This window comes from Typha latifolia, chromosome 14 (genome assembly GCF_019914945.1).
Source record: "Typha latifolia isolate L0001 chromosome 14, TyphaL0001v2, whole genome shotgun sequence".
Lineage (NCBI taxonomy): Eukaryota > Viridiplantae > Streptophyta > Magnoliopsida > Poales > Typhaceae > Typha > Typha latifolia.
This window is the reverse complement of record NC_133099.1, coordinates 5,950,921-5,960,814: the sequence shown is the minus strand read 5'-3', so window position 1 is coordinate 5,960,814 and position 9,894 is coordinate 5,950,921. Positions and strand designations below refer to the sequence as shown.

Here is a 9,894-nt window from a genome sequence, read left to right as displayed (position 1 = left end):
CATACATTGAACAAATTTATACCGTGGAGTCAATATACTTCTAAATATGTTTCGTACTTTTTCATAAATCAAAAATTATATAATAGATTTTTAGGAGCATAATGAATATTTAAAACAAATCGAGAATAAAGCGATCCAAATTTTCTACCCAATAAAAAGCATAAAATTTGAAACAAATAGAGAAAGAAAGAATAATCGACAATTGAGACAGAAATCGACTATTGAGATAAAGGTGGAAAAAATATAGAAGAAAGGGAGAGAGGGGTTGGCATAAAGACGATATTTTGATTATTTTTTATTAATAGAAATTTAGATAGAAAATAGATATAATTTTATCGTACACTCTATTTGTGATAAGGTTTTTTTATTAACTTATAACGCGATTTATTTTATACGTAGTCTGACCAAATTATATATAAAGTATTGGATTTGGATTATAAAATGAAGACATTTACTCACGAACCAAACAACGCCTGAAACCCTTCGCTCACCGTCTCCGTCTCCGTCTCCGTCGTCCCTACCCTTTAATCCTCCTTAGACACCACCATCTTCCTTTCCGTTCCTTTCCCCCTCCACCTCCCTTCCGTCTCTCACCACGACCTCTCCTCTTCGTCCGCGGCCTCTTTGCTCACCTCCAAATCGGTCTCATCGTCGCCGCTGCCTTCGCCTCCTCGACTCCTCTTCCTATTCGCTCCTCCGCGATCACGTCTCGTTCGTGGTTTCCGTCCCTCTTCATCGCCTCCGACGCCTAAAAAGGAGTGGGATTAGATTGAGACTCGCGTTAGATATTCGTACGGGTGTCCGGAGTCGACGAGATATAGAAAAAGAGTAGTTAGATTTATAGGGAAACCCTAGCTCGCGCACGAGAGGAAGAAGAGGACAGCTTCTTTGCGATGAAGGTGGTGGCGTTGGTGAGCGGCGGCAAGGACAGCTGCTTTGCAATGATGCGATGCATCGATTACGGTCATGAGGTCAATAATTGATTTCTTGTAATTGCTCTTTGATCTCTTTCCTTGTCTAGTATTTTTCTTTTTTACTTCGGATTAATTGGTCGCAGATTGTTGCGTTGGCCAATTTGATGCCAGCTGATGATTCCGTGGACGAGCTGGATAGCTACATGTATCAAACTGTGAGCATTTTCTTCTTCTGATCCTTTATTTTGCTATATTGGAGTTTGAAAATTTGCTTCTTTGGAAATTGGAAGTAACAACAGCAGATAAGCTTCTTATTATAGCTTTATGAAGTGCTTGGTCTAATTGGAATTGTATGATGCATGATATTGTTACTCCTTGATGGATAAGTAGTATACAATGTATAGATAAAATTTTGAAGGATCGTCTTATTGTTGTGAATGTGAATGAACAAGTTTGTGTAGATTAGATGCTTTGAAGAATTGAAGTTAGTAGATCTCTTTCTTTGAAACTGTCATTGAATACAATTTTATGTTTAAATTAGGTGGGGCACCAAATTATAGCTAGCTATGCAGAATGTATGGGATTGCCACTTTTTCGAAGGCGGATTCAAGGATGCTCAAGGTATGCAAATTTGACAATTGAGACTCTTGTACTATCCATCCTATCAGATACTTAGGAACTTAAATTTTAGTTGTACTTACCAAATGCAGTCACAGCATATACTAGAATGCTTGAAGTTTCTAATAATGATTTTTTTTTTCCTTGAGATTGTTTCAATTCTTCTTATTTTTTAAAATTTTCCCCTCCTTTCCAAGTTGTAACAAAGGTCATTCTTCTTTCAGTCAATTCATTATCAATTTGTACGTTTTGTGAATAAGTGTGCTTTGAGGATGCTTGTTTTTTAAGGCCTTGTTTGTTTTGAGTTTAGAGACCTTCCCGATCTGGTTTAGGGACTCCTAACTTAGTTTAGTAATCAAACATCTTTTTATCTTTTTCATATTTAACTAAATTTACTCTCCAAAAAATCAAGATTAAGAAATAAGACTAACTAATCGAATTCGGGGCTTAGCCTCAAACCAAACAAGGCCTAAAGGTTGTAAGGATTGAAAGAGTACATTAAGCATGTGATACTCCAAAGGTCAATTCATCATGTGGTATTAGAGTAGCTAGAGTGAGAATAAGATTCTTTGAACTAAACTAAATTAAATGATCTTCTAGATAAAAATCAAAAAGAAAAAAAAGAATGGGCTAACCAATCAACTTTTGTACTTTTTAACCTTTCTTTGTAGATACTAGTATAGACATATGATTTATTTATTTATTATTTTTAAATAACTTGGATTAACAAAATAGGGTGGAAAATTTCTAAATGATTAGGTGTTTCTACCATTTTGCCAGGTAATTGGATTGGTTAGTATGTTGGGTAATCAATCTGGCCTATTTAGGTTGACCTATATTTGATGAGTTGAAACCTCCCCTCCGGACTATCGAAACACTTTACTTTCCCTCCCTTTATAAGCTGTTGTAAAGCCTTTGGAGTTATAAAAAAAACCATTTTGGAGCTGCAGACTTCTTATCTTCTCCTTCCAACATATCTCTTTCTTCTCTTCTCTCACATCTCTTTTAATCATTCTCTACTAAACTATTACTACCCACATTCTTTGTGGGTTTCCATGCATTATCTTCTCCCTATGAAGATGCCATTGTTCTTGTGGGTATATTCTAGATCTCTCTCTCTCTCCCATTTCACTTTTGCAATAGTAATTTACGACCATAGAAGAAATTTTGAATGAGTACTTTTATTTTTAATATTTAGGGTTTTGAGTAATATTTTTCTTATTTCTTTCTCACTTTCTCTAAATTTTTATAAAATTTTTTGCATTTTAAATAATATTTAGAATTTTATGTAATAAAAAATAATCTGATTCGATACGGGTGACCAATACGGTTGATATGGCTGATACATATGGTTTTTTAGAGTGGCTGATCTCGATCTTGATTTTGAGTTTCAAAACATTGTGTGCAAATTCTACGTAGGTAGTTGCTAGTTCAATCAACTATTGCTAGTAAAGATCTCTCTATAGCCACAATACCACAAGGGGGAAATTGTCAGTAACACTTTGGGTTGCCAAATTTCATTTGTCCCTCATTTTAATCTTTGTTTAGGTTAATTCCAGTCATAATATTCTCCATCTATATCCAATCTCAACAATATATAGAGATTCAATAGACAAATAATGGTGTTTTGGGTTAAATTAGAATGGTTTCAATTGGAAACCCAAGGACAACCGAGGAATTGAAAATCAGAATTAAAATTATGAATTAATCCTTTGAGCAAGTTCGATGAAACTGGCAAAACTACCTAAAACTGGCGAACAAAACCGTCGAAAGACTTGAAACCATGGTTCGCCGGATCGGCCGATCTCGATCCAAGCCCGATCCAAACTCTCTCTCTCTCTCTCTCTCTCTCTCTCTCTCTCTCTCTCTCTTTCACTCTTTCTTCTCATTCTCTCTTACTCCTCTTTCTTTTTTTTCTCTTCTTACATATAATCATTGTTTCTCCTACGGAGAAATCTAGCTCCGGCGAACTCCGACGAACTCCGGCGAACTCCGACAAACTTAGGTATATAATTTTTTAATTTATTTCTTTATTTCTCTCATTTTTTTTTTAATTTTTTTTCACTCTCCCTTTTTCTTCTCTTTTTTTCTTCTTCTTTTTCTTCTTCTTCACTGCATCATAGTTTTTCTTTCTTTTGTTTGATTTTTTTTTTCACTCACTCTCTTTTTAATCTCTTCTTCTTTTCAATTTTTATTACACCATAGTTTTTCTTTCTTTATTTTCTTATTTTTGATAAACTTTTTTTCTAAATTTTTAGAAGTTTTTCTATATTTTTAAATAATATTTAGAATTTTATGTAATTAAAAAGTCTGATCCGATCCAGGCAACCGATACGGTCAATACACTTCGGAAAAATCAATCCCGATCCCGATTTTTTGAACATTGCTCAAAACTATTGTAAGTCCGTAATTGATCTAAACTGTCGAGGCCGGTGAGTTTACTACTTTCATGGTGGGTTTTGAATTGATCATGGATGAAATGGATTGGTTTCGGCTGAAACGTGAAACCATGGTTATTGGTGCAATTCCAAGCTGTCTGTATGGAAGAGTAATTTCTTCCGGTGTAGATACATGTGCTTTTGGGATTATCTTGGGTTGCTAATTTTTCCATAACATTTTTTATGATTCATTCCAACATTATTTTAGGTTATGCAACCAATGTACTTTGATTCCATATTGAACATGGAGGATGTTGAACATAGAGTTGAATAAGGCACATCTAAGTTATGTGGTCCGATCTTGATCAGGTCACATTTGAGGACTTGGGGTCGAGCTAATTTATCTAGTTGATTTTTTTTTTTAAGAAAGTGACCTAGTTGATTAAGTCACCTGTTATTTTGAGTCATCTTCTATTTTGGTAGAGTCTTAGTTAACTAACTCGCTTGCTAATCTAATTGGTTGTCATTTATTTGGGTTAGTTGAGTTACTTATTGCAATAGGAGTTTAAGTTCGATTCCGAGTCGGGATAGCCTTTATATATATGTAGAGAGCAGCTCGTTTATGTTCACCGAATTGTTGAAGTTCATATCTAGCCTTAATCTCTCCTCTCCTCTCTATCTTCCTCGCGTTTTCCTTATCTCCCTCAAGTAGTTCAACCTAGTCGTTGCCCACCAATAAGGCCGACGCCCACCAATAAGGTTGATGCCCTTTTTCCTTCTTCAGCTGCTGTACCACCCTAGGCTTTTAGGGCCGACTCCTCCTGCATCTTCCTCTCTACTCTCATATCTGATTATTCACCACGTCCTCCCCTACTGCCAATACAACAACACCAACCATAACCCCAAACAACACCACCTCAGCCTCCAGCCTATACTTCCTTAACAATCCCGGATTAGATCCTGATTAGACCCCAGATAGAGTCCGAATCTAAGCAGGATCTGAATACCAAAAGCATAGATCGAGACATTGCGGAGCTAATCGATCTATTTTCATGATTTTCCAGCAACGTATGAATATTTCATGAATATCTTTTCAGAACTGCACAGTGTAGATTGCGATTTCTGCAACGAACCCATCTCCAACACCACAGACCTAATCCCCTCAACCTTAGCCCCCTTAATTAGGGACATATCACCAGGTTGGAGTTGGTAGTCATATCTTTCCTTGTCATCGGGATTACTTGTTAAAAGTAGAAAAGAAAAGACTATCTGCATCAACTTATCTTTATACTCGTTCCATTCTGTTAGGACTCTAGTTTCCTTCAACTTTTGTTCTATCTCCTTCATCTTCTCATTTGAGTTAATTGTGGGATATTTGAGTGACGAGAATTCTGAGGTAAAATAAAGACTTACATTTCACCTGTGCAATTAATAGTGATGGTGTGGCATTTAATCAACTGAGATAGTTGATGGTGGTTTAGAACATTAGAGGTGCCTTGCCCTCTGTTTACTCATTTGAATCTAATTCTCTTGTTTTGCGAGAAGTATAATATCCTAGTTTGCTAAGAAGGTTTAAAGCCACATTTATTAGTTGTTGCTTCAACCTCTGTTTTTTTTTTCATTTTTCAATTTAGTGCTATTTTTCTCAGATAGCCTTTTGGTTTTATGCAATGAACTTACCTGAATGAGATACACATGACACGCATTACATTATTTGGCACCTCTAGCAATTTAATTGAGATACTTTTGTTTGCTAAGATGTATAGATGTTAAAGGCACTCTAATTTGGTAAATTTATATGCATTGGTGTCGTGTTGCAGAACACTGTTTCTGGTACTGGATGTTCAGTTACAGTTTCTTGTTACAGAAAATTATAGCAAGTACAAATCTTTAATCTGGATGATATTCTGCTACTTTCTATGACGAGTTAACACAGAATATTCTTGTGTCTTTGAGATGCAAAAAATTGTCAGTTATGGTATTCTACTTTTATACTGTTCTTCATATGATGACTTTGCATTGAGTTCATCTTTCATGCTTCTGCTATGTAGAGAACAGCGTCTTAGTTATGCCATGACTCCAGGAGATGAGGTAGAGGATATGTTTATCCTACTGAATGAAGTTAAACAACAAATTCCCTCTATCACTGCAGTTTGTTCAGGTGCAATTGCATCCGACTACCAGAGGCTGCGAGTTGAAAGTGTTTGTTCGAGGTTAGGCCTTGTTTCTCTGGCTTATTTATGGAAACGAGATCAAACTTTCCTCCTTAGTGAAATGGTAATATGTGAATTTTATCTTTACCAATTTCATGTTTAGCTAATTTAACTTTTTGTTGCATATGCTTATTTAATTTCATATATCATTAGTTCTTACTATTTTTTGTATTGTGGCTTTTCAGATAAGAAGGGGCATTGTGGCAATTATTGTTAAGGTATAAGATCTAATCATCTGACATTTCTCATACTTTATAATGTGAAACCTTTGTCTAATTCTCTTCAATAGTTTCTAGTTTTTCATAGTAGGCGACTTTTTGGTGATTTCTTTTTATAAAGTTCTTTTATTAAGTTGCATGATTTTCTGGTAATTTCTCTTTAATATGTTATCATTCCTTATGATAATCATCGATTTACCTGTTTGGAAGAAAATAAGAATACTGTATCAGTAGCATTCTCTTTAAATTTTATATCAGTAGCATTCCCTTTAAATTTTATGTAATACTGAGTCATTTCGTGCATGGATACAATCTATGGGCACTATTTCTTATTTTGTTTTAGTTGTTTTCTTTAGAAAATAAGAATTCTGGATGTCACGTTCGAACGCGGGGAGGTCGCGTTCGAATACCCCTTGTGAAGGTCTGCATACGTTCGCATCGACAGAGAACGCGAATTGTGCATTCTAACGCGCTCAATCTCGTTCGAATGCACGCGTGTAAATGCTTGCATATGTTCGCATCGAGAGAGAATGCGTTTAACCCCGTTCGAACGCGATTGGCGAGAATGCAATGTTTCTAGGGTTACTACTTGTTAGTTTGGCTTGTTAGGTTAGCCTCAAGATGTAGATGGCAACCTAAAGGAGAATTATGAATGAATATTGAATTTTCTTCCCTTTCTTCTCTACCCTAACTCTTCTTCCTCCTCGTTCAAGCCTTAGCCGTGTGTCATCTCAACGCCGGTTATCTCTAATCCCCCTTACTGTCGGGTCTTCTCTCCTCCTTAGGATCTCAATCAACTTCTCCCTTCTAATCCTTATCCCTTCAACACCACGTGCCGTTAAATCCATCACTCTTATCACCACCTTTATCACCATCACTATCACATCACCTATCATCTCCACATTCATTGTAATATTGCTTATTTTCGCCCCAGGTGCAGTAAAAATTTGCGAAGGGCGTGAATATAAAAACATAGATCAGGAAGATACGAAACAATCTCCATTGGCTTCGTAATTTTCTAACTACGAGTGAATATTTTACGAATATTCTCCTTCGACTGTGCGAACTGCTTCCTATATTTGAGTTTGATCGGGAATGAACGCACAATCCATATCAAGTGGTATCAGAGCCAGGTTCCTTGGACACCATGCCAACAACCAGATCTATGGTGTTGAGACCCAATGAAGGCACCTCCGTTGAGGGAGAGGGCAGAGGCAAATCTAAACTCACCGGGCGGGACTTCTCTAATGACTTCTACAACCAACTCAGATTTGATCAAGATTTCGCGGATATGATGAAAACGTAACGAGCCATGCAAGCGTCGATGGAAGCAATGACTCAAGTCCTCTTGGGCGCACCAAGGGGTACGGTAGCAACTGAGTTCCCTACTCGAGCCCAGACTGCACCATCGATGGAACCACCTTTTCACCAAGGGACACTGCCTCCACCATCTCGTGCCAGGTCAGAGGAAGATCATGAAGACCTCATGGGTGGTTACGCTAGGGGGTTCTTGCTGCCTATCCCATCTGAAAGGCGCAATGTATCACCGTCGACTTTTCACTACGATCAAGCATCGGATCCACCTCACCACGATGACAATGACGAGTGGGCGGATTATGAAGAACTAGCGGGCGGATTATGAAGAACCAGCGACCTCTTGATATCATCCTAAAGTTGCTAGATTAAACTCAAGGGGAAGAAGGCCCAACCGACATGAAGAAAAAGAACGTAGAATTCGTGTAGTTCGCCTCAACTTTCCACCCTTCAACGGAGGAGATTCACTCGATTGGGTTTATCGAGTGGAGCAATTCTTCGAGTACTAGCGAACACCTAATGCACAAAAGGTGTTGTTAGTATCTTTTCATCTCGAAGACATCGCCATTCGATGATACCATGCCACGAACCGAGCTCAACCCTATCGAACGTGGGAGGAGTTCGCTGATGCTATTTGCGTCTAGTTTGGACCCTCCAGTTATGAAGATTTCTAAGCTGCTCTCACTAAGCTAACCCAAAGGACTACGGTGAGCATGTTAGTAATTGAGTGCGGGGCTAGTCGGATTCTCAACTCAAAAGCATGTTCATTAATGGCCTTAGATGGGACATTCAAGCTGAAGTGAAGGCTGCTCGACTAACCACATTGCTTGAGGCTTTTGCCACAGCTCAATTGATGGAAGAGAAGCTTTGGGAGCTTCGGTTGGCAGCCAAAGGGGGCTGTTTCACAAACCGGACTAAGGAGAGATTTAGATTGGGTATTTGGATTGAAAGAAGTTCTTTGATGGTGATGGAAGGGATAAAAGTGGGATGAATATAGAGATAGGGATACTTGTGATTAGAGAAGAGATCGGATGAGGGGAAAGAAGGGGTCGCTCCTAGAAGAAGTAGGGCAGTGACAGACAAAGAGAAGGATTTAACCAATGTTGGCTATGGTTCGATGTGTAGTTAGGGCATGAAGAGGAAGATAAATGAAGGGAGATAGGGAGAAAGAAGATTAATTCATAACTTGACCCAACTAGAGTGCACTCCACAGTATTTAGAGGCTACCCTTTTAACCCAAACAATAAAAATAAATCCCTAAAATCCAAGCGTTCTCGCCGCGGCGCGTTCGAATGGGTCAAGGCCATTTGAACGCACAAATCCCGTTCTTTATTTTTATGAACGCGTGCAGGCGTTCGAATGGTGCATTCGAACGTGGTCCCTGGCGTTCGAACACTCCCCGGCAAAAAGCTTTATTTTTTTCAAGCAAACTTATTTTTTTCAATATAACTTGATTGAGCTCTAGTTGTATCAATCCACCACACTTTCGTCACCTTGACCTCAAGGTGAGAAGTCTGAAAAGCGTTCCACGATGTCCTCCGACTCCTACGTTGCCTAGTTAGAATGCCGTCCGAACCACTCCACTAATATCTCTGTCTCTAGTCACCCTTCCCAACGTCACCTCCGTCTCGTTAACATGCGTATTGGCTCGTATACCCATATCTCCTCCACTGGATCGGGTATGTGTGCCCACGATCTGATCCGCCCCTACTCTCGCCCGCAATAGCGATACATGAAACACAGGATGAACTCGCGATTCCTCCGGTAATGCTAATCTGTACGCTACTGGTCCTACTCGCTCTAATACGCGGAACGGTCCAAAATACCAATGTGCTAACTTGGGATTGCATACCGGACATAGGGTAACTTGCTGATATGGCTGAACTCGCACGAATACAAGATCCCCGACCTTAAACTCTAACTCTCGATGCTGACGATCATATACTTGTTTCATGCGGTTTTGGGCCGCTGCCATGTGCGCCCATAACCTCTGTGGAACTACATCCCGATCTGCCAGCTCTATCTCTGTCTCCGTCCTCACTGCTGATGCCTCGGGGTCGTATGTTCTCAGCGTAGGTGGTGATCTACCATACACTGCCTCGAATGGTGTCATCTCGATGGTGTTGTGAAATGCAGTATTATAGGACTACTCCGCCCACGGTAAGTAGTCGAGCCATCTCCTTAGTCTCTCGCCCACAAAGCACTGCAGGTACTGCTCTATGCCCCGGTTCACCACCTC

General features: G+C 38.9%; 1 protein-coding gene across 1 annotated transcript in view; it reads left to right on the top strand.

Moving 5' to 3' along the window:
- The first annotated feature begins 443 nt into the window (after window positions 1-443).
- Window positions 444-9,894, top strand: part of LOC140800849 (diphthine--ammonia ligase) — a 32,979-nt gene continuing 23,528 nt past the window's right edge. The window contains exons 1-5 of the mRNA XM_073155743.1: window positions 444-971; window positions 1,058-1,129; window positions 1,456-1,535; window positions 5,962-6,187; window positions 6,309-6,341. Of these exons, the coding sequence (XP_073011844.1) occupies window positions 894-971; window positions 1,058-1,129; window positions 1,456-1,535; window positions 5,962-6,187; window positions 6,309-6,341 (489 nt within the window). The 5' untranslated portion in view covers window positions 444-893. The remainder of the gene's footprint in view (window positions 972-1,057; window positions 1,130-1,455; window positions 1,536-5,961; window positions 6,188-6,308; window positions 6,342-9,894) is intronic.